Consider the following 25,594-nt stretch of genomic DNA (forward strand, 5'->3'; position numbering starts at 1 on the left):
CCTGCCTCTGCCTCCCAAGTGCTGGGACTAAAGGCATATGCCACCACTGCCTGGTCCTCAGGTGACTTCCTGTGAACCTTCTCCCCACCTTAATTTGTAAAATAAAGGCTAGAGCTGGTGATTGGGCAGGAGAAGGGAAAGTGGACCTGAAAATTTGGGAGAGTAGGAGGAGAGGGAAGAAGAGAGGAAATGGAGGAGGTGGAAGGAAAGTGGAGCAGAAGCACATGGCCTGGAGAAACTGCAAGTTAAAAGGTATCTCATAGATGGGGAAGATGGTAGTGTAGTGGTAGATCTACCCAATCTAGGCATGCAGCTTGTATTCATATTAATTGAGTTGTGTTTTCCTTGCCTGGGCTTATTTGGGTTGGAGATTTACTGAAACATGACCCTATTTGGGGGCTGGGCTATCATTCTCATCCAAGATATCACAAATGCTTGTTATATAAGTTTGTTACATATGAAATCATAGTAGTTGGTAATCAGACACCTTCCCCTTTCTCCCCAATGCTGGGTATTCAATCCAGGGTCATAGCATGCTAGGAAAACTACTGCTAATCTACTCTTTCCCTCTTCACTATCACTTAGCCTTAAATTCAGGCAATTATCAAGCGGAAATATTAAGGTCTTTAAAAGTAGAAGACAGGTACCAGGCATGTTGTCAAAGTATTATCATAAATTAGAGGCAAGCCTGGGCTACACAGTGTATACCAAGACACTGGCCAAATGCCAAATGAGTCTGGCTAAAAAAGTTAAAATAAATGGAAGAGAAAGAGAGAGAGAGAGAGAGAGAGAGAGAGAGAGAGAGAGAGAGAGAGAGAGAGAGAGAGAGGGAGGGAGGAAGTACAGCAGAGATGGCAGCATGTTGTTTATGTTCAATAAACAGAAAGAGAAGAACTATCCTATCCATTATAAACAATTAGAACTAATAAAATAGCCAGGTTGCAAGGTACAAAAACAAAATATAAAAATCAAATATTTCTGCATACCCAAAAGTAGAATTAAAGTAAATTTACTTATGTTTTCATGAGAAAGAATAGAAACCTAAGCATCTGAATTAAGTCCATAATACCAGGCACTTGGGAGGCTGAGGCAGGAGGATCACAAGTTTAAGGCAAAACTGGGGTACCCAGTAAGAGTCTGTCTCACAAAACAGAAGAAAAATAATTCTATCTTTTATATATATATATATATATATATATATATATATATATATATATATATATATATATATATAATGGTTTTTCGAGACAGGGTTTTCTCTGTATAGCTCTGGCTGTCCTGGAACTCACTTTGTAGACCAGGCTGACCTCGAACTCAGAAATCCACCTGCCTCTGCCTCCTGAGTGCTGGGATTAAAGGCGTGCGCCACCACACCCGGCTGAAAAATAATTCTAAATAACAAAACATTGGAATATTTAGAAATGAGTTCATAAGAGTGATATCAGCACATGGGAGGCACAAGTAAGCAGATCTTGAGTCAGAGCCCTGCCTCATTTACACAGAGAGTTTCAGGTCAGTCAGGGATACATTTGCTTTTGTGTTGTTATAAATGCTATAACTAAAAGCAAGTTGAAGGAGGAAAGGGTGACAGTCTATCACTGAGAAAAGTTTGAGCTGTTTTTTTAAGTCTTACAACTATAATTACACTGGTACTGAATTGTGGTTTTTTTCTCCTCTCCTCTCCCTCTCCCCTCCCCTCTCTCCCTCTCCTCCCTCTCCCTCTCCCCTTCCCTCTCTCCCTCTCCTCCCTCTCCCTCTCCTCTCTCCCCCACCCCCTTCCTCCTCCTCCTCCTTCTTTTTCTTCTTTTCTTCCCGAGACAGGGTTTCTCTGTGTAGCCCTGGCTGTCCTGGAACTCACTCTGTAGACCAGGCTGGCCTTGAACTCAGAAATCTGCCTGCCTCTGCCTCCCAAGTACTGGAATTAAAGGTGTGCACCACCACTGCCAGGCTTACTGTGGTTGGTTTTAATTGTCAATTTGACATAATGTAGAATCACTTGGGAAGAATCTGAGAGAGTGACTGTCTAGACTAGGTTAGCCAGTAGGCATATCTATGTAGGACTTTCTTCATTATACCTGCCTACTCTGGGAGCCACCTTCCCAAGGCAGGAACCCTATCTTGGGTAAGAGTAGAGCAAGTGAGCTGAGCTAAGAATGTATACATTAATTTATTTCTTGTTGCTTCTGACTGTCAATATACTGTGACCAAGAGCTTCAAGTTTCTGCCACTTTGACTTCTATAAATGATGAACTGTAATGTAGATTGTGAGTCAAGTAAACCCTTTTCCTATAAGTAGCTTTTGTCAGGGTATAATGTCAAAGTAACAGGAAACAAAACTAAAACTCTTAAGTATAATGTATGTGTTCGAGTGTGTAGTTTATTATGTTTAAAAAAAGATTTATTTTAATTATGTGTATGTCTGTCTGTGTGTGGGTATATGCAGGTAAATGGAGTTATAGGTGGCTATTATCCACCTGACATGAGAGTTAGGAACAAAACTCAGGTCCTTTGCAAGAACATTATGTGCTCTTACTGGTGAGCAGTTTCTCTAGCCCCTTCTTGATGTTTTTTGAGACAGGGTCTCATATAGCCCAGGCTTATTTCCCACTGGCTGAGGTTGACCTTCAACTCCCTCCCGATTCTCCTAACTCTTCTCTTGTGGAATAGTATGCCTAGCTTTATTCTGGATATGGAGGATAAAAAGTAATGACACATTACAACCTTGTATTTTAGAGGCTTACAAATAACTGCCAGGGCAGTACTTACAGCCACTATATAAATACAGAAATTTCCTTTGATTTTATTTGTTTTTTGATTGGATATTTTATTTACATTTCAAATGTTTTCCTCTTTACAGGTTTCCCTTTTGGAAACCCCCTACTCCATGCCCCTTCCCCCTGCCTCTATGAGGGTGCTCCCCCAATCACCCACTCTGATCCTCCCACCCTAGCACTCCCCTACACTGGGGCATTGAACACCCTCAGGCCTAAGGGCCTATCTTCCCACTGATATCCAACAAGGCCATTCTCTGCCACATATGTGGCCAGAGCCATTGGTACTATATTGAATAGATAGGGAGAGAGGGGGCAGCCTTGTCTAGTCCCTGATTTTAGTGGGATTGCTTCAAGTTTCTCTCCATTTTGTTTGATGTTGGCTACTGGTTTGTTGTGAAGGTGGAAAATTACTGGCCACCTGAACTCTTCACCCCAGAGTCCAACCCCTCCCAACTGAAGACCTGAACTCTTCACCCCAGAGTCCTACCCCTCCTAACTGAGGACTGTTCCAAGAACATTTTTGAGATAAGGGTTTCCTGGAACAAACCTCAGAATGTTCCAATAGATCGGGTACATTGCCAAAATATAGGACACGACCCCTTGGTTACGTAAAACCCTTGGCAAAACCCCTCAGTTAAGCAAACTTGTACTTTTCCCTGCCCCACTCCTCCACTTGGCTTTTTCCTATATAAGCCTGTGAAAAATTTGGGTCGTGGTCGATTCTCCTCTATACCATGCCTGGTGTATGAGTTTCGACCCCAGAGCTCTGGTTTATGTGCTTTTTATGTGCTTTCTTGTTGTTGCTTTATTAAATCTTACTCTCTACATCTTAAGTTCGGTCTCAGTGTCTTCTTGGGTACGCGGCTGTCCCGAGGCTTGAGTGAGGGTCTGCCCTCCGGGGGTCTTTCAGTTGTATATTGACTGCTTTTACTATGTTTAGGTATGGGCCTTGAATTCCTGATCTTTCCAAGACTTTTATCATGAAGGGATGCTGAATTTTGTCAAATGCTTTTTCAGCATCTAATGAAATGATTATGAGGTTTTTTTTTCCTTTGAGTTTGTTTATATAGTAGATTATGTTGATGAATTTCCATATATTGAACTGTCCCTGCATCCCTGGGATGAAGCCTACTTGAATGATTGTTTTGATGTCTTTCTTGGATTCAGTTTGCAAGAATTTGATTGAGTATTTTTGCGTCAATATTCATAAAGGAAATTGGTCTGAAGTTTTCTTTCATTGTTGGGTCTTTGTGTGCTTTAGGTATAAGCATAACTGTGGCTTCAAGAACAAATTGGGTAGTGTTCCTTCTGTTTCCATTTTATAGACTAGTTTGAAGAATATTGGTATTAGGTCTTCTTTGAAGGTCTGATAAAACTCTGCTCTAAACCCATCTGGTCCTGGGCTTTTTTTTTTTNGGTTGGGAGACTTTTAATGATTGCTTCTATTTCTTTAGGGGTTATGGGACTGTTTAGATGGTTTATCTGATCCAGATTTAACTTTGGTATTTGCTATATGTCTAAAAAAATTGTCCATTTTATCCAGATTTTCCAGTTGTGGTAAGTATAGGCTTTTGTAGTAGGATCTGATGATTTTTTGAATTTCTCAGTTTCAGCTGTTTATATCTCCCTTTTCATTTCTGATCTTGATAATGTGGCTACTGTCTCTGTGCCCTCTAGTTAGTTTGGCTAAGGGTTTATCTATCTTGTTGATTTTCTCAGAGAACCAGCTCCTGGTTTTGTTGATTCTTTGTATAGTTCTTTCCACTTGGTTGATTTCGCCCCTGAGTTTGATAATTTCCTGCTGTCTACTCCTCTTGGGTGAATTTGCTTTCTTTTGTTCTAGAGCTTTTAGNTGTGCTGTCAAGCTGCTAGTGTGTGCTCTCTCTAGTTTCTTTTTGGAGGCACTCAGAGCTATGAGTTTTCCTCTTAGCACAGCTTTCATTGTGTCCTGTAAGTTTGGGTATGCTGTACCTTCATGTTCATTAAATTCTAAAATGTCTTTAATTTCTTTTTTTATTTCTTCTTTGACCAAGTTATCACTGAGTAGAGCGTTGCTCAGCTTCCAATGTATGTGGGCTTTCTGTTGTTTTTATTGCTATTGAAGACCAGCCTTAATCTATAGTGATCTTAAAGGAGGCACGAGATTATTTCAGATAGATAGTAGAAGCTTAGGCCTTGATCTCATGTAGGTCGGGGCAGGAGATAGTGAAGAAACACTGTCTCAATGGATAATAATAATTGTTTAGATTGCTTCAAATTGTTTTAATTATCAAAATGAAGATGATTATAAGTTTGGTGGTATTTATGATATTCAAAGTCCTCTGGGAGAGAGGTTAAGCTACTAGATTAATCTATACCTTTAGTGATTTCGGGTTACTGGACCAAGGGCATGCTATTTTGGGAGAGAGGCTCTATATCTGTGTTAACAGGAAAGGAGTGATATGGATCAGATATGACAGAGGAAGACCCCCTGAAGATCTTGGCTACAGAAAAGAAAAACTGGAGAAAATCAATCAGGATAGGTAACTTGATCCTCTGATGCCTTGACACAGGAGCAGCCCTATAACTGGCTTAGATATAAAAAGGTCTCTAGGCAAAACTTCAGCTAAAATTAGACAATAAATCTTGTTGGTTGTGGAGTCATTAAGATTTATTGATTCATTGTGCCATCCTTTATATGGCATAAATAAAGATCTATTACAATTGATTATTGATCAAATTAACTCATAAAAGGACAGTTGTTTTTCACCTGCTCAAATAAGGAGCAAAAATTCAGCCTTAATTAATCTGTGCACCTTGCAAAATCCATGCGAATATCTTTATAGTGCTAAAATTTTGGTGGAAGATTCATAGATTACAGAATATACCTCTGGAAAGATTCATTCTCTATGACCTGTGGTTCTAGTCCCCTACCTCCTGAAGCTGTTTTTAGAGAACTGCTTCCAAACAGCTTCAGGAATAGCTCAGCATATGTTTTGCCTCAGCATGTGTATTTAATCAGGCTAAGTCCATGGAGTCCTGACAAATGGCACTCATCTAAGCAATGTAAGGCATACTGTTAGCAAAGAATCCTTCATCACATGTCCTTTCACATGTTTGCCTTAGCAGAACATCCTTTTTCCTGTGTCTGTGTCAGTGAAATGTACTTTCACGAATCTGCCTTAGTCTTTTACCTTTGTCTACTTCAGGAGAACACTCTTTGGCGTGTTTGCCCCAGCAAAACACCATCCAACACAATTGATATTTCAAAGAACCCTTAAATTTCCACTTTAGTAAACCAATCATGTAACTGCAAAGTTGGAAGGTCCCTAACCCCTGCTGTAGCTATGATAAAAGTGTAAGGCTTCACCAGCTCAGGGCCTTCCATACCCATCCACTGTATTGGAGAGGTTGGAAGGTTGGTGGTCTCTAGTGGTCTGTAGGGAACTAGCAACCTGGGCAAACAATCTGGGTATCCAAACTCTGTGCCTAAATTTTGTTCAGCAGGAGCTTTATGTGCTGAGCTATGTCCTCAGCTCTCAATGGATAAAATTTTTGTTGAGGTATTTGAAATGATGTTTATAGCCCAGGTCACCTCAGAATTTACTATGTATCTGCAGCTAACCCTGAACAAGAAGCCATCCACTCTACCTTAGCCTTATGAGTGTTGGGATTACATGGATGAGTCATGATGTAAAGGTTAAATTGTTCTTAGACTCACTTTCTATATTTTGAGTAAATGGCAGTCAACTGATCATTTAGCATATTTAATAGATATAATATAATAAACTTGACATTTTTTTTGGTTGCTGTTTTGTTTGTTTTCAAAGACAGGGTTTTTCTGTATATCCCTGGATGTCCTGGGATTTTGTAGACTAGGCTAGCCTTGAACTCATAGATCTGCCTGCTTTTGCCTCCTGAGAGCTGAGATTAAGGTGTGCCAAATTTGATATTTTTTATTGTATGTATAAAATATCATATTAATACTATCATCATTGTTGGCATCATACTTATGTAGGTAACAATGAACCTGATCACCATCATTACCATGACTACTATCTGCTTTAAGATACAAAATAGATTAGATAATCACCATGAGTGAGCCTATGAAGGAAGTGTAGCACTGTATCATTTTACTGACAAATACAATGAATAATAGAACTGAAGGAGTAATGAATTTTCTTAAGGTTCTACAGTTGGTAGAAGATGAAGTCAAGATTTAAACACTAGCAACTTGTTAGACTGACCTGTTATCAGTGGGCAGCCATGGAAAAGAAGTATACATATCTGAGGACATGCAGTCAGAGCAGCTTCTACAGCCTTATCAGTTAGATTTATACAGTATCTCATGTTAATCTCCTATGTAGAAAACAAAATAAAAGAGATTTAAAAGCTAGATTTATAATAACAGCACAAAAAAGTTTAGAAAGTAATTTCATACAAAAACCCTAATGTGACTAAGTTACCATCTTGTCCTGACCCCACTTTGCGTCTGCTTAGACATTTCTTAGCCCCCTGCCCTACTAACAGCTATGTCTGCTTTGACAACACATTTGAGATTTTCTAAGACTCTGACCATGGTTCAAATGTATTAACCAAAATAACTGATGTTTATATAAATTAAAGTAACTGATAATGATAGAAATGAAACTGTTATGTTTTGACTGAAATAATTGTCATGTTTTGCCAAAGCAAATGTAGGGTCATTCTGACCCTCATCTGACATTGATGTCATTGTGGTTTTCGTCTTTAAAAATTCTGTATCTCTGAGTTTCAGGACTCAGTCTCTATGAGGCACTACCCTAATCTTGGTTGTCAGCCAATAAAAGATTTTTTTTTTTTTTTTTTTTTTTTTTTTTTTTTGAGACGGGGTTTTACTTTGTAGACCAGGCTGGCCTCGAACTCAGAAATCCGCCTGCCTCTGCCTCCCAAGTGCTGGGATTAAAGGCGTGCGCCACCATGCCCGGCAAAAGACTTTTTTTAAAAAAAAATAAATAAAAATAAAAGACTTTTTATAGCACTTAGCTGGCCTAATAAGCATTTATTTGTAACTTTCTCATGTGGATTACTTCAGAACCAAATATCTACTTATTTTTAAAAATCCTACAACTATGTATAAAGAAGTGATGAATGTCCTTATCTTTATATTTCCAATACTTGGGGTGTGGAGGCAAAAAGATCAGTTCAATGCCAACCTCCATTACAAAGCAAGTTCAAGGCCAGCCTGGGTACCAGAAGACCTTATCTCAAAACCAAAAAAATGTTCCCTCGCTGAGCACTTTCTTTCTCATTCTTGCCACCTCCTCCCACCCCGTTTCTGCCATGAAATGGTATAGCAGAAGCTAAGGCATAGATGTTGGACTTTTCAATCTATAGAACTGAGAAGTAAATATCTTTCTTTTATAAAAAGAAAATCAAAACCAACCAATCAACAAAACAAAACCATGAAAACCAAGAGTGGTAAAAATAGAGGCTGGGAAAATGGATGAGTAGGTAAAAGTTCTTGCCATGCAAGCCTGAGGAGCTGAGTTCAATTCCCATGTAAAGGTGGAAAGACAGAACTAACTCTGTAAAGCTGTACTCTGACCTCCACACATGTTCTGTGATATGCATGTGTACAAATAATACATAAACTTAAAGAAAGAAAGGGGCTGGAGAGACAGCTCAATGATATCTGGTATCTTAGCAACCATATGTTGGCTCACAACTGTCTTTAACTCTAGTTCTAGGGCATCTGACACCCTCTTCTGGACCCTCAAGCATCAGTCGTGCATGTGGTGTACAGATATATATGCAGGTAAAACACCTGTTCACATGGAATAAAAATACGTTTTTTGGTTTGTTTTTAGTCAGGGTTTCACCATATCACTCTGGCTGGTCTGGAACTTACTGAATAAACCAGTCTGGCCTTGGACTCACAGAGATTGGCCTTTAACCCCAGAGCTGGGGTTAAAGAACATGAGCTACCACACCTGGAACAAACACACATGTTTTTTTAGAAAGAAAGAAAGAAAGAAAGAAAGAGAGAGAGAGAGAGAGAGAGAGAGAGAGAGAGAGAGAGAGAGAGAGAGAGAGAAAGGAAGGAAGGAAGGAAGGAAGAAAACAGGATGAAAATCTGGGTATGGTGGTGTACTCACTGTAATTCTAACAATGAGGAGATTGAGGCAGGAAGACTGTTGCAAGTTCAAGGCCAGTTTAGGCTCAAAATATAAAGCAAAACTGAAATTAAACAAGTATCTTCAAAAGATAAAAAGGCCAAAGGAAAAGGATATCTCAGCAGGTTATCTCAGGTTTGTTTTACAAACCTGAAGACCTGAATTCTTCAAAGCTCATGTAAAGGTGGAAGGAGAACCAAGTGTACAAAGTTGTTTTCTTGTTCCTTGCCCATCAATAATAGTACTCTTTTCCTGAGGATAAAATTTAGTACATTCATAATGTTTCAAAATTACCTCTAATTGTTTGGCACATGGTCCACTAACAAGTGCAACCACACCATTGTCAGATACCTAAACAAAAGGGAAAAGAAATATATCTTGTGATGGAGATGAAAGAATTTTCTAAAGTGCATTAATCATGAAGAATAACTACCTTCCATTCAGCAAACATATATTTTAGTTATATATTCTTCCCATTAACTAAGAGTGAGCTCAATGCCCCTAACAAAGGACCATTCTTTCTGTTTATTGAAAAGCACATCCAGAAAAATATAGGAAAGGAATAAGTGTTATATTAATCTTTTATAGAAGTTTTATAAGGGAAGAAATACTTTATCTGACTCATTGACCCAGAACAGCAAGAAAAACCACAAATCACATTATTCCTTATACACAAATACATTGTTCTGAGTTAGGGGCATGGAAAGGTTACAAGGGAGACATATATTGTTCTGAGGCAGGGTCATGGACTGGTTGGATATGAATGAAAAATAAGTAATATAGTGTGAGACCAAAGTTATGTGTTCAACTTAGCTTTTAAAAGTTGATTACAAGACTGCCATACCTGGGGATCCATCCCATAATTAGCTTCCAAATGCTGACACCATTGCATACACCAGCAAGATTTTGCTGAAAGGACCCTGATATAGCTGTCTCTTGTGAGGCTATGCCAGGGCCTGGCAAACACAGAAGTGGATGCCCACAGTCAGCTATTGGATGGAACACAGGGCCCCCAATGGAGGAGCTAGAGAAAGCACCCAAGGAGCTAAAGGGGTCTGCAACCCTATAGGTGGAACAACATTATGAACTAACCAGTACCCCCGGAGCTCGTGTCTCTAGCTGCATATGTATCAGAAGATGGCCTAGTCAGCCATCATTGGGAAGAGAGGCCCCTTGGTCTTGCAAACTTTATATGCCTTAGTACGGCGGAACACCAGGGCCAAGAAGTGGGAGTGGGTGGATAGGAGAGTGAGAGGGGGGAGGAGGGTCCAGGGGACTTTTGGGATAGCATTTGAAATGTAAATAAAGAAAATACCTAATTAAAAAAATTATAAAAAACCAAAAACAAACAAACAAACACACAAAAAGTTGATTATGTGAAGAGTTCAAAGTAGAGTAAGATAGATTATGTTGGTTTTTTTTTTAAAGGTAAGTTATATTTAAACAAGCTGAATACACAATAAAAAAGCTTTAAATGATCTCAAAGCATATAATTAACTTGGTAACAATTGGGCAAATGTTCTATCTGTGAAGGCAAGTTTTAAGAAGCATTCTTGAAAAATCATCCTCATACCATCAAGATCATGAAATAAATGGTCAACAATTTAAACAATAGCAAAAGAACTAATGATAGTCTGATTAGTCATGGATAATAACTGGGACAGTATGTAAGTTGTGCCAAGTTATCTCTCACTTACCTGCGTAGTTGAAATGTCAACACACTGCAGAAATGGGCAGTTTTTTCCTAATGCATGTAAGGACACATCAGTAATACCTAAGCAGCCACCCAAATCAATGATCTTTAGCAGCTGACAATTGAGTGCAAGAGCAAGGACTCCTTCATCAGTGACACTGCAACATCCTTTCAAATAAATTTCATGAAGGTCTGAACAGGATGAAGCCACAGCTTTTATTCCTGGGAGAAAACACAATTACTATCAGTGAACTATATTGTTATAAAGGTATTACTATAAAATTAAAAATACCCAAATAATTATCAGGAAAAAATTCTTCACACATTAGTGGGACAAGGACATCCTTTATGAAACATAATCATAAGGAAGCTTAGTGGAAGCCTGTAGGATCAGATACCAGAGGCTGCTTTTATAAAGGCTACTTCAGTCCTTTAGAAAGCAACCCCTTTTGTTCTTGACCTGATATTCTGTTAGATAACTAAAGTGGATACATGTTAGACATATCTGCCTTGAAAGAGTAGACCCATACTTGACTGTACTAATTACTGGATTAAAAATGCAGTAAGGTAGTGAGTCTGTCAGAGTTTCCTTGCTTTACCTTAAACTAGCTACGGTTTGCCCTCACCAATGTAGTCATAGTTACTTTTGTCTTATACTTTCAAAAATTGTTACAGTTTCTTTTTCTTTAGAATATTTTTATTTCTGAGAAATTTGAATCTATATCCTAGGCTATCCATATTTGGTTCAGAATAAACTATTTTCTTATCTCCTTCAAGTGAGGTCAGTATTTTGCATCATATTAAACAGGCAAATGCTCTACTCATGAACTATAGACTGTTTTTCATTCTAGCAATCACCAATTGTATGTTAGCCAGTTTCAGAGTAGTCCATCCTACAACAGGCCAAGTATATCCAGGAAAAGGTGCAGAGGCAAGAAAAGTAGATTTATGAAGGTAGCAGTTTTGTTAGTTGTGAAGGCTAGGGAGGGAGATCTTAAGAGGTAAAAAGACCAGATGAAGCATCCTGCTAGCCATTTCCAAGTTCCCATCATTGGCAAAGAACTCAGAGACAAAGTATGAAATCAGGATGAAGTTTTACTCTACAAGAGAGTAGGAATTTCAAGCGAGCCTCAGGACTCAGGCTTTTCTTGGTAGGTCATGTGCTTTAGACAGGAATGTTTGCCATCATGCACATTCCATGATCCCTTTTTTTTCCTCTGGCCAGAACATCACAATGGACTTGAACTTTCTGTAGCTATTTATTTATATACTCAATCATCCCCAACCTCCTCCTCTTTCTTCAGACAGGGACTATGTAGTCCAGGCTGGCCTGTACCTCACAATGATCACCCTGCCTCACCTTCTAAAGTGCTAGAATTACAAATGTGAGTCACCATGGTTGGCTTCTTGTCTTAAAACACACATTCTTCATGTTAAGTTTCATAGCGATTAGCTAAAAACTAAGGAATAATTTTATAAAGGCTAGATATTTTGGGTTCTATAGCTGTAAAGAGAGGTCTGACAATTTACATACTTTCAGCAAAAGAATGAGAAGAATGGAAAGGCAAAAGGGCAAAAGAGCAGAGGATAAATCCGAAGGAGCAGCTCTGTGAAGACACCTGTGAAGATATACTTATTCTAGTGATGTTGAAACAGGCACTTAGACACAGCTTTTGTTAAAAAGGGTTGCCTATTCACGTGGTCTGACAAGGCAACTAAGGTGAGATGTAAGCCTGACATTGTTGCCCTTGTTTTATGTCTATAGCTTTTACTTTTAAGACAGGCAACAATGGAAATATAGTTTAGTTTGGGACTCTATTTGGATTATATACATGTTCTCCTCTTATAATAATGTACTTGGAAGCCTGTTTCTTTTATCTGTATAATTATCCACACATATATATATAGCAACTTCAGAACTCCACTTCCCACCTTCTTCAGGCTATTTATACTCCCATCTCTGAAAAATAGTACAGATCCTCTCCAAGACCCCAGTAACAGTGTATTTCTTTTACTTTTTCTTTTTTGGAGGGGGGGGCGGTTGAGACAGGGTTTCTCTCTGTAGCCCTGGCTGTCCTGGAACTCACTCTGTAGACCAGGCTGGCCTCGAATTCAGAAATCCGCCTGCCTCTGCCTCCCAAGTGCTGGGATTAAAGGCACGTGCCACCACTGCCTGGCAACAGTGTATTTCTAATTATCCAGGTACAAAGAATCGAATTCAGGATGAACTGATTTTGGGTGCATCACCATAAGGCAAAATTGTGTCCTTCTGTAAACTTTCAGGGAGAATCCCCTATTTACCATTTTGTGCCTATGCATAGTTGGGCACAGAAGGTAACTTATGGGAGGGGACATGTACAATAGGCAAAATAAATACATGAGTTAATCTATCAATCAAAATAGAGAACCACCTAAACTATGCTCCTTAGTAATCAGCCCTCCTTTAGACCTCATTGATGCAAAATCACTACTCTTACCTCAAATTGTTAAGAGATATACTGTAGAGCTTATGAATGACTATGGTTATAGAACACTGGTTCAAGTTATCCCCAATTCCATATTCCAAGTTAACAGCTTCATGATACTGTTATAGTAATAGAACTGAAAAAAAAATCGTAACTCAAAACACTTTTTTTTTAAAAAATAAAACAACTGGGGGCTTGTTTATAAGTTCAGAGGGTAAGTCCATGACCACCATGGTAGGGAGCAAGGGAGCAAGGGAGCAGGCAGTAGGCATGGTGCAGGAGCAATAGTTGAGAGCTTGCATCCTAATTCACAAATATGGGCAAAGAGAATAAGACTGGGGGCTTTTGAAACCTCAGTGGCACACTAACTCTAATAAGGCTACCCTACTAATCCTTCCTAAACAGTTCACCAAATGAGAACCAAATATTCACATATATGAGCCTATGGAGGCCATTCTTATTCAAACCACCACTTTTTTCCCCCAGGTGGTTCTCAGTGGTCTCTGGTTCAAATAACTAGTGTTTTACAACAGAGGACACATATTCCTGGCCCAGGCCACACTGCTAGTATTCACATGCCTAGGCAGAAAGCCAGACAAGCTTCTGGGACTGCCCAATATTGTGTCTAACATTTGGACAAATTGCTTCCTTGTGGGACTAGACACTGCTAGAGAAGCTCTTTGTAGGCATGTGGCTTAGGCAGCCAGAACCATATGTTCATTGGCCTTGTGGGAACAGCATAGGCCACTCTGGCAGTGAAGAGACCTGACCTGCTTTCCTGCTGCTCGTGCAGTTAGAGCTCCCCTTCCCCTTGTCCTAGCATAGATGCCTCTGGCCTTTTGGAAAGGGCAAACAGAGAGGGCCCAGCCTGGTGCTAGAATATTGCAATTCCCCTTTTCATGGTGGCACTCCCTTCCCCTTAACAACTTCCCTGTGGGAGAAGGCAGACACTAGCTTTGGGAACAGACAAAAGGCAACACTAAGGCTGACACTCTCCTTGATAATAGATAACCAACATTTCTCTGGTGCAGATGGCTCTTGTCCTCAAAGGGAACCTGGAACAAACATCCTTGAAATGATAAGTGGCCCACTCTTGGACCTTAAGAGAAGGACAATTAAGTGTTCCCAGACAGCTGTGACCAGTTTGTAAAAATACACTAGCTCCTGATAGCACTATAAAGTTACTTCCCAGGTCAGTAGGTTCCCCCTCCCAGCTGCACAAATATTATCAGGTTTGAAGAATGGCTTCCCCTTGTTACCTCCCCAGTCACATAACCCCAAGGTCCGAGGATCCCTGCTTATGCATATAAAACCTCCAAGCCCTGCCTGGCAGTGGTGGCCATGCTTTTAATCTCAGCACTTGGGAGGCAGAAGCAGGCCAGTTTCTTAGAGACCAGCATGGTCTACAGAGTGAGTTCCAGGACAGCCTGGGCTATAACAGAGAAACCCTGTCTCGAAAAACAAACAAACAAACAAACAAACAAACAAACAAACAGAAACGACAAAAGCTCCAAGCCTCTGGATTCGGGGATCACATTTTTAACTTGCACAGTGAGAAAGGCTTGTGATCCGGGTCTGACTCATGAATAAAGGCTCTCTTTGTTATTATAGTGGAGTTGCACTTCCTGGTGTTCTCCTGGGGTTCCTGAGAACTGGGCATAACAGCAGCAGATGATCTCAAAGGCATTTCTGTCAGGATCATGTATGGTTTTCTCCCAACCATCTGCTCCTGATTCCTTCAGTCCTAGAATCTGAGGGCTGTGTCATTATGGGCCCCATCTGATTTCTGTGTTCTGGCATAGAGCCTTGTAGCCAGGAGCTATGTTTCAACTCTCACAGCCAGAATATCTACATGGTTATCTGGAGCTGGGTGGCAAGGAGAGCCAGCACCTGGGAAAGATCACTCTCTGCAGTGGGACCAAGTGGCAGACTATCCTCAATATGCCCCAGATGGCATCTTCTCTTGACAGCAGTTTCCCAAGGGACCTATAGTCTTGCCCTGCCAGGGTTTCCAGTCCTTTCAGCCGTGTCTTTAATAGAAGGGAGAAGCTGGCATTGTTCAGCACTGTGGAGAAAGGGCAGCCCACTGGATACTCCACGCTGGCAATGACATTGTCCTGGTCTGCCAAACTCAGAGCTACAAAGTTGGCAGAGGAATAAGCCTAACATGAAGAGATGGGTTGTGAGTGGAAGGCCACAGTACTGACAAGGAAGTCCCAAGAAGCAAATGAGGAAAGACCCACACAGAATGCAGGGTGATCTGCAGAGTGAGACATTCAAGGACCCCAAAGCAGCTGGTGATTAAGCAGTTAGGATTGAGGATTTGGTTCTAGGGTGCTCTCTGATTGGTCCATGTTGCCATGGGAACAACCCTGTGTTACCCCTAATATTCAGCCTAGTCTGGCTGCCCTCTTGGCCTACTTAACCTTCTATAGTCAGGATGTGCCCTTCCCTGGAGTCACCTGTCTTTGTGTTGACAGGAAATGGCTTAGGAGCCATTTCCTCTTGACCATTCTCACAAGGCAGGATCTGATGGCATCTAGGAGGAAAGCTTATTAAGACACAGGATGTTCACAGGTGAGGCAACAGGATACTCTAAGAGGAGGTTGAAACATTTCATTCAGCAGTAAAGCTTAAGCGCAGGAAGTCCCTGAAATTGGACAATCTAGATTCACTAGGTCTCAAACACCAGCCTAACTTCCTGTAAGCAGCAGATACCAGTGAGTTGCCTGGAAGAGGCCTGGCAACCTCGGGCCAACTGGAGAGACATTTTCCAACTTCTTGAGCTAAAAGGCTGTACAATGTGTTCTAGGTGCCCAGCTTTTGTGAACTGTCACATATGCTGGGTGTGGGCTTTGGTGATGCAGCTGTCTTTTCATTATTTTTGCTCCTGTTAAGTGACCCAAATAAAGCTAGCTGGTTCACCATGTTGGACTTTGGTGGTGTCCTTACTTTGGCTTGTCATTGGTTCCCTATCTGGAATAAATAGATGTTCATGTCTCCCCAGGAATAGTTTACATAACACTGTACCATCTACAATCCCAAGTGTGTTAGTTAATTATCTTTGGCTATTTAACAAGTAACTCCAAAGTTTAATATTTTAAAGAGTGAGATTTCTTTTTCTTCTCGTGTGTACGTGTGCATGTGTGTGTGTGTGTATGTTTTGAGACAGGGTTTTTCTGTGTAGTCCTGGCTGTCCTGGAACTTGCTTGTAGACCAGGCTGGTCTCAACTTAAATTATCTGCCTCCTCTCTCTGGACACTTTTCAAATACATTGGTGGACACATTATATAGGCAGGATACAGAAAGAAAGAAAATTAGCCCATATATATAGTATCAGATGCTATCTGTAGGCATTCTCAGTCTTTTGATTGGTGGAAACAAGGATTTGTCCTTAGATCACACACAGAGGAGGCAACAAGTGCCCTCCTCTATCAAGAGAGACATACAACATATGTCTCTGGACAGTCAACATCCAATCTTTGTACAATCCCTGAAGTTCTAATCAGTTAAGCCACAGAAGGTTCACTGTAACATGTGACTCTAGGAACTTTCCTTTACACAACTCTATAAAAGAAACCCAAGGCTGTAGTCTAGGGCCCTTAAATATTTTTGTGTGGGCCATAGTCGTCAATCTTGAGAATATATCCCTCTACAATCAGTACTTTAACTTCATTCTAAATAAAATTATCTTACTTCTTCTGTACATCTCTGTGAATCCTTTTTTTTCCCCCTCCCAATTCTGTGGATAAGAAGCCGAGAATCTGTAAACACTTGGTTCTGAACACTGATTTAAAGTACAGTGATAAGTGATTTCCCTAAACCTGTAGGCATCTTTGATTTAAAGAAAAGTCAAACTTCAGAGGACAAACTATATGAAAATAGAATTACCCATGAAGGTACCCTGTAGCAGAAGTAACCATGTTGTAGGAACTAGATTGGTTTCCTTAAGTTATATAGCAGAGTTAACTATTCAACTACCCTTTGGTACCAAAGGATCATAAGGATCATAAGACCTCTTCACCTGCTCCACTTGCAAATGTACACTGATTTAATCTCTTTTCTTTGGTTTTCATCATTATTCATTTCCTTAATTGGTAATTTGATGTGGGTGGTAAATTCTAGATTTCTGGCGTTGTCAGAGCTGGGTTATTGACCTAGCACTCCAATTCTATCGGGGGTCCTATCCTGGGGAACCATTCTAGAGCTTCCCCTATGTTTTTCATGTAGCTGATCATCAGTGTCCTTTATATATACCATTTGCAATTAACTAGTAAACATGTGCTGAAGAAACTGAGGTAACACCATCTTGTCCTGATCTTGACTCCATTTTGTATCTGTTGAGGTGCTTTTTCACTGCAAACCCACCCCTGACCATAACCAAAGATGTATAACCAAAATAACTGCTGAATGTAAAACCAAATAACTGTGTTCTGCCAAAACAAATGTTAGAAAGGTCTCCTAACAATGTTATTGTGATTTTTTTAATTTATAAATGCTGTATTCTTGAACTTTTGGCTGAGAACTCTTCATGACAAAAGCCTACTCTGGCTTAAATAAAGGACGATTACTTAACCTTATATTAGTGATGGTCTGTAACTTTCTCACATGGATTAGAACAAAGCAAAGCATAGTCCCGAGTTCTGTGAACCATTGTGACAAGTTATCAATTTCTAAGGAGTGTTCCAGGATTGAAACCCAAAGACTGGGGCTGGAGAGATGGCTCAGCAGTTAAGAGCACTGACTGCTCTTCTAGTTCAAATCCCAGCAACCACATGGTGGCTCACAACCATCTGTAATGAGATCTGATGTCATCTTCTGGTATGTCTGAAGACAGCTACGGTGTACTTATATATAATAAATAAATAACTAAAATAAGAAAAGAAAAATAAAGAAACCCAAAGACCATTCAGCACCACCAAAGTCTGAATTTGAAAGTCTTTATTTAGCTGGAGAGAAACAGTCTCACTGAGCAGCCTTAAATGTATTACAGGGAACCTTAAAAGGAAAAATAAAAATCATAGAAAAACTATATCCTTGTTGGCAGTTGCAAGGAAGTAAAGCAAGCAAGCAGTTTAACAGAAGCTAAAAGCATGCAGTTAGCTGCAGCATTTTGTTTCCAGAACTTTTCCATGGGACTTTTCATGGCAGGAGTAGTAAGGGGATAGGGATCAGTTAAAATAATGATGGCTCCAGCTGAGACTACTGGGTGGAACCTTTGCTGTGACACAAGGAACAAGTTGTGGGATGTGGTTATGTGAATAAAAATGGTCCCCACAGGACCACAGGGAATGGCACTATTAGGAGGTGTGGGGTTTTTTGTTGTTGTTGTTGTTGTTTTTGTTTTGTTTTGTTTTGAATAGGTATGGCTTTGTTGGAGGAAAGCTATCACTAAGGGGTGAGCTTTGAGGTCTCAGAAGCTCAAGCCAGGCTTAGTAGCTCATTGTTTCCTGCTGTTTGTAGATCAAAATGTAGAATTATCAGCTCCTCTAGCACCATGTCATGCCTCTGCCTGCATGTCACCATGATGACAACAGATTAAACCTTTGAACTGTAAGCCATCCCAATCGAGAGCTGTTATGGCATAGTGTCCCTTTGCAGCAACAGAAACCCTAACTAAGACACAGAAATCCTGTATAGCTGGTTAATCAGAAGTACCTATGTAGGCCAAGACTTGGATTTGGTCTATGAACTGAAGACAGTCTTAACTATGGGATGTGATACTACCTCCACGTAGATAGTGACAGAACTGAATTAAATGATAAGAAATTCAACTAAGGCTGACAAGATGGCTCAGTATGCAAAGGTCCCTGGCAGGGACAACTTCCCCACTCTGTTGTCTTATCTCTACAGAAACATACACAGCCACAAACTAAAAAAATAAATTAAAAGTGAAAAAACAATCTAGCTAGTATATGAAGAGTAAGATAATTGCTTGGTATAGAGAAACATACTCATTTGCTATCAGAATGGCTATGCTTTTTTAGAGTTCTTTTTTAATGAGCTATTTTTCAGGTAAACATGTAAAACTTTTTTACAGTATTATGAATATCCCAAATGGATAACCAAGATGATTGGTAGATAAAGTCAACTAGCCAAATCATTATCTAGAAACCTACTTATGCAATTAAGTTCTTCCTTCCACTCTGCCTCTGTCTGTCTTCCTTTTCTTTGGGACAATCTCATTGCACAGCCCAAGTCAGCCTGAACCTCAGGCCTTCCTGCCTCAGACTTCTGAGTGTTGGTAAATAAGTGCTACCAAAGTTCAAATCTAAATTGAAAAATAATCTAGACTAGAAAAAAAACCTTAATCAAATATAAAAACCCACTATTTCATATAATTACTCTGAGAAAACAGTTGGAATATAAAACATATACTACACTGACAGTACCCATGCAAGAGCTGAAGTCAGTATTGGAGCCTGAGGAAAACGACTCACCAGTCAGCAGAGCTACCATGAGTGTACTTCAGAGAGGCTAAACCCCAACGGTCCTTTTCCTGAAGCTCCCTTACAGCTGCTAGCCCTAACGGTACCTGTTGCTGCCTTGGTCATCTTGTTTTTAGCCTTGTATGAATATCCTTGGAGTGTTTCTAATTTCCCACTCTGCAATGAAATCACAATGCATAACAATAGCAGTGATTTCTCAAAAAGCAAATGCTACTCTGATTAATGATTCAGCTGAAGATTTCTGAGAAAAAACTAAAAATATGTATGGTTAAAAAGATTAGGTCAAGGTGCTTTTTATGTAAAATTAATTAAATCAGGTTAGGGTGCTTTGCCAGCTGCTTTGTAGCAGAAAACCTAGAGTATAAGAAAAAATAAAAAACATATTCTTAGTAACCTAATGAAAGACCTGCTAAGGCCAGAGAACAAGAACAAAGCGAGCCCAGTTGTGAAGGGTTTGAGAGTTTCACCTACAGGGGACAGGCTAATGACCAAGGATAGTAATTGAGATTCAGTGCCCACTGTTAAGACTGAGCTTCCATGTCCATTGTAAAATCTGATTTTCCTGGTTTTATAAGTATAAATTTGCTGATGAGTTTTAGTGTGCTACTTCAGGCCTTAGTGCTGTGTAGCATGTTACTGAATAGATTCTTCTTTTTCTGTTGGCTCAAAAAAAAAAAAAAAAATCTCTGACTTAAAGTTCTCTAGTTAACTATACATTTACTTTCCTATGAAAACAATATAAGAATAGGTAAATGGTTAACTATGTTAGATAAATAAGAATTGTGTTAAGTTAAAATAACATGATGTCTATCTCCTCTCTAGTAACTGAAAACTGCTACCTGCCAGTACAAGAGAAACTGGCAGTTAAAAAATATTCGGCTTGCTCAAATTCAGTTAATTCGTAATAGAAAAACTATTACTTTAGGATATAGATGTATTGTGGGAAGAGATGAGTAAATTAGATGTGGGATTTAGAATAACCTGTTTTTAAAAAATATGAAACTTGTAATCATAAAGTGTAACTGAAACATGATTAACAAGTAATTGTAATGTGTTGTTTTTCCCCCCTGCTTGAAGGATTGTATTTGAAAGGTATCTAAGGCTGGGCAGTGGTGGTGCATGCCTTTAATTCCAGCTCTTGGGAGACAGAGGCAGGTGGATTTTTGAGTTCCAGGATAGCCTAGTATACAGAGTGAGTTCCAGGATAGCCAGGGCTACACAGAGGAACCCTGTCTCGAAAAACCAAAAAAAAAAAAAAAAAAGAAAAAAAAAAAGAGAACCAAACCAAAATACCAAAATAAATAAATAATATAAAAAAAGAAAGTAGTATCTAAGGACTAAGAGAGAAAAGTGTTGCTGCAGCCTTGATGGTCACATCCACCAAGCCTATGAGAGTGTGTGCCTGCTTCATGTTAGTTGCAGATCTCATACCTCCATGGATCACTGAAATTATTATTGGAGCTGTGCTGACACTCCACAGTCATTAGTTTTTATTTTATGTGTATAGATGTTTATCCTGAATGTATATCTGTGCAACATGCTCATGTGGTGCCCAAAGAGGCCAGAAGAGGGTATTGAATCCTCTGGAACTGGAGCATGTGGGTGTCAGAACAGAACTTGGTTCCTCTACAAGAGCAGCAAATGCTCTTAACTGCTAAGCGATCTTTCTAGCCACACCCTCCTTAATATTTTGGGGTTTGGTATTGGACAGTCTTGCAGAGATTGCCTAGTTTATTTAATCTGTTTTTTCTTGTTTTGAGATAGGGAATCATGTAGATCACCTGAGCTATAAGATCCTATAAAATCTTATATGATCTAAGGATGACTTTAACCCCTTAATCTCCAGGCCTTCATCTTTCAAGTGTTGGGTTTACAATAGGAGCCTCCCCACTCCTCGTAATCTGATGACTGTTTCTGTTATAATACCATATCAAAAAGTGGTGGTATAAGCCTTTATTCCCAGTATTCAGGAGGCAGAAGGCAGAAGGATCTCTGTGAATTTGAGCCCAGCCAGGCCTATATAGTGAGATCCTGCTTAAACAAACAAGCAAATAGCCATGTGCCTTAACCACACTGGAGGTTGACATAGACAATTTATAAGAGTTCCTGGATAAACTGGTCTACACAGTGAACACCAAGCTGGTCAACATCTAAAACCAACTATAAAAACCAAAACAGTAGTTTTGTTTTCTTTTTGTGATGTTTCATTGTATTTTAAGCTAACCTCAAATTGGCTATGTAGCCCAAGATGACCTTAAACTCTTGATCTGCCTGTATCTACCTCACAAATACAGAGATTATAGGTTTTGTTATTACACCAGGCTAACTACAAAAGCCTTAATCTTAACCAAATATCAACTGGCTATGTCATATACTATAACAGGGAAAATGTTTAAAATATAGCAATATCATTTTAAATGTTTAAATTATAAGTGACAACATATTTCATAAATGGTTTGTGAGAGACCAAACTGGGAAACCAGACCTTCAACAACTCCCACCCTGAGATCCAACTGACCCTTTGTTGGGAGCGAGCCACCCCCTCCTTCTTATCTTGACCAGGAGCCTGGGACTGTTTAGACAGAGCCAGCATTCCAAGATAAACCGCAAGGTGTTTGAAGCCTGCACTCAGCATCCCCCCCAGATGTCCGTCCCTCTCTCTGTGCTTTGGTTTTTTCCCCCTTGGCCCCTCTCTATTTCCTCTCACTGTGTGCTTATAATCAGGCTCCTAGCCTCCATTAAAGTAGACCTTGACAATCCTTAGCTTGGTCTCCCTCCCTTTTCTTGCCCGTTTCTTTTTCAGGCTTGGACCCCCTCGACTCCACGAATAACTAGGTCCTGCAGGTCAGGATAAGGGTTATCTATAAGAATTCTAACTTGGATTACTTTTCTTTTTTTTTTTTTAAAGATTTATTTATTTATTATGTCTAAGTACATGGTAGCTGTCTTCAGACACACCAGAGAGGCCGTCAGATCTCATCACAGATGGTTGTGAGTCACCATGTGGTTGCTGGGATTTGAACTCAGGACCTTTGGAAGAGCAGTCAGTGCTCTTAACCGCTGAGCCATTTCACCAGCCCTTGGATTACTTTTCTTACTCTGTTATTTTTTCTTAGTTCGAATAGTTTTACCGATAACATAATTCCTTTTTGTTTTGTTGTTGTTCTTGTTTTTCTCATTTTGGTTTTTTTAACTTCATATTCTCTCGCTCTGTAGGCCCAGGTTGGCCTGAAACTATGTAGACCAGGCTGGCCTCAAATTTTCAATGATCTTCTTGCTTTTGCCTCCCTGAATGCTGGAAATTCCCTATCTCTTTCTTTTTAAAAAAAAAAACTTAGTTAACATACAAAATAATGTTTCATTTAACATTTTCATATACATATACAACATTGTACCTTGCTCATATTCTCCTCTAACCTCTCCTGTCTCCCCACTCATATGTATATGATTATATGATCATATAATCTCCTCTAAGATTTTTTTCTTCTTTCCTCCAAAATTATCTCAGGTGCTAAAGTATAGGCCTGTCCATGTACTCAAGTAATCATAAACATACCTTCTGAAGTTATGCTATTTCTATGTTCTCTGCAGGATTTTAGATTTAGTGCCTTCAGTTTTCTGCACTTACACAGGTGCTGGAGAGCCACATCTGAGATATCACAGCTCCTCAGATCTAGTCTTTGAACTTCAGGATGTAACACCTGTAACAAATACATGATTTAAAAAAAAAATGAATTAAAAAAAAAAAAAGTGGCCAGGCTTGGTGATGCACACCTTTAATCCCAGCACTCCAGAGGCAGAGGCAGGTGGATTTCTGAGTTTGAGGCCAGCCTGGTCTACAAAGTGAGTTCCAGGACAGCTAGGGCTATACAGAGAAACCCTGTCTCAAAAAACAAACTAAACCAAACAGATAAACGAATAATTTATTACTATTACTACTTTTAATATTATCTTTGTGTGTGTGTATATGTATATGTATATATATGTATGTATATATACACACACACAGAGGTCAGATAGCAACTCTGGAGAGTCAATTCTCTTCTTCCACTGTGATTTTTTTGAGCCTGAATTCAGGTCATCAGGCTTGCCTGGCAAGCATTTCCCCCCACTGAACCCCAGCCTCTCTTTTTTTGTTTTCTGAGATACTGTCACATAACTCAATCTCTCCTCAAACTCACTATTTAGACAAGGCTGGCCTTGAACTCCTGAACTCCTTGCCTCAGCCTCCCAAATGCTGTAATTATAGTAAATACCACTGAGCCTTTTTGTTGTTGCTTTGTAACCAGGGTCTCTCAATATAGCTCTGGCTGTCCTGGAATTCATTATCTGGACCATACAGGCCTCTAACTCACAAATATCTGCTTGCCTCTATCTCCTGAGTGCTGGGATTAAAGCGAGTCACTGTGCCTAACCTTACCATGACTTTTAAAGATTTTTTTTTTTTTTTAAATATTGTGGGTGACTAAGGAAGCCTAGCATTAGATCCTTAGGGACTAGAGTTAAAGGCAGTTGTAGGGCTCCTTATGTGGATTCTGGGAACTGAACTCTGATCCTCTGGAAAAGTAGCAAGAACTTTTAACTGCTGAGCCATCTCTTCATCCTCACCTTTTGTTTGAGACAAAGTCTAACCTTATAACCCATAGTGGCCTAGTACTCACTATGTAGATCAAGCTGTCTGGAAACTCACAACAAATCTGCTTCTGACTCCTGAGTAATGGAATTACGCACAAAATCTTCCATGTCTAACTGTCCAAGTGTTGGGGGCAGTTAGTACATATTCATTGTTTTGGGGAGCTACTATTCAGTGTTTCCTTGAGGCCAATAAATAACAGCACAGTTTCTAAATAGGCGGATCTCTGTGAGTTCAAGGCCATCCAGGGCAGTGAGATTCTGTCTCAAAAGCAGTAACAATAAAGAGGTTTTAAAATCTAATTAAGTGTAGAGAGAAGACAGGAGGGAAGAAGAGAAGCAAGAAAGGGTAGAAGATAGTATACATCCAAGGATGAGCACTGGCTTTTCAAATCAGTCTTATTTTAAAATGAGTAATAATTTATACTATATATCTTTTTCCATTAAAAAAAATCTAAAACTAAATCTAAACAGTGAAATAAACTTTTATAATTATACATTCTTACCTCACTTATATTGGAATCTGTTATCCGACCTCGAATGCTCATTATTTTAATTAGTCTATCTTTAATGTCGGAAGGCAAATATTTAATATCTGATATATATCTGGAAATATTGATTATTAGGTACTGAAGACATCTGGAATACAAAGACAATACAGTAAATTATTCTGCATTGGCACTGAAGGAGGAAAATTACTGAACTCTTCATGAACTCTTCAACTCAGAGTTCTACCCCTCCCATCTGGAGATTGTTCCCGGAACACTCCTGAACTTCTCACCCCAGAGTACATTCCTGAACTCTTCACCCCAGAGTCCGACCCCCTCCCAAATGAAAACTGTGCCAGGAACATTTTTTAGATAAGGGTCTCCTGGAACAAACCTAGTCCAACCCCTCCCAACTGAGGACTGTGCCAGGAACATTTTTGAGATAAGAACCACCTCAGAATGTTCCAATAGATCGGGTACATTGCCAAATATAGGACACGACCCCTTGGTTACGTAAAGCCCCTTGGAAAAACCCTTGGCAGAACCCCTTAGTGACGCANATTTGTACTTTCCCTGCCCTGCTTCCCCCTTAGTATTTTCCTATANAAGCCTGTGAAAAATTTGGGCCGGGCGTCGATTCTCCTCTACACCATGCTTGGTGTATGAGTTTCAGCCCCAGAGCTCTGGTTCATGTGCTTGCTTGTTGTTGCTTTATAAAATCTTACTCTCTACATCTTAAGTTCGGTCTCAGTGTCTTCTTGGGTTCGCGGCTGTCCCGAGACTTGAGTGAGGGTCTCCCTCCGGGGGTCTTTCAGGCACTAGTAGCTAACACATATCAATACTGTTTGTAAGCACTTAGTCCTTTCATAAAACAGTATTTTTATTAACATTTACAAAGTTAGCTTGATGACATTCATAATCACTGCCTCTGTAAAGTTATATATGATATAATTTTCCTT

At 39.7% G+C, this 25,594-nt stretch overlaps 1 protein-coding gene across 1 annotated transcript in view; it reads right to left on the reverse strand.

The window, feature by feature from the left end:
- The window catches only part of Amn1 (antagonist of mitotic exit network 1 homolog), a 33,725-nt gene that overhangs the window by 4,590 nt on the left and 3,541 nt on the right, over positions 1–25,594 (reverse strand). The window contains exons 2-6 of the mRNA XM_021165500.2: positions 24,654–24,786; positions 23,072–23,216; positions 10,606–10,823; positions 9,203–9,259; positions 7,001–7,112 (exon numbers count right to left, since the gene is read on the reverse strand). Coding sequence (XP_021021159.1) covers positions 7,001–7,112; positions 9,203–9,259; positions 10,606–10,823; positions 23,072–23,216; positions 24,654–24,786 — 665 coding nt within the window. The remainder of the gene's footprint in view (positions 1–7,000; positions 7,113–9,202; positions 9,260–10,605; positions 10,824–23,071; positions 23,217–24,653; positions 24,787–25,594) is intronic.

This window comes from Mus caroli, chromosome 6, assembly GCF_900094665.2.
Source record: "Mus caroli chromosome 6, CAROLI_EIJ_v1.1, whole genome shotgun sequence".
NCBI classification, from domain to species: domain Eukaryota; kingdom Metazoa; phylum Chordata; class Mammalia; order Rodentia; family Muridae; genus Mus; species Mus caroli.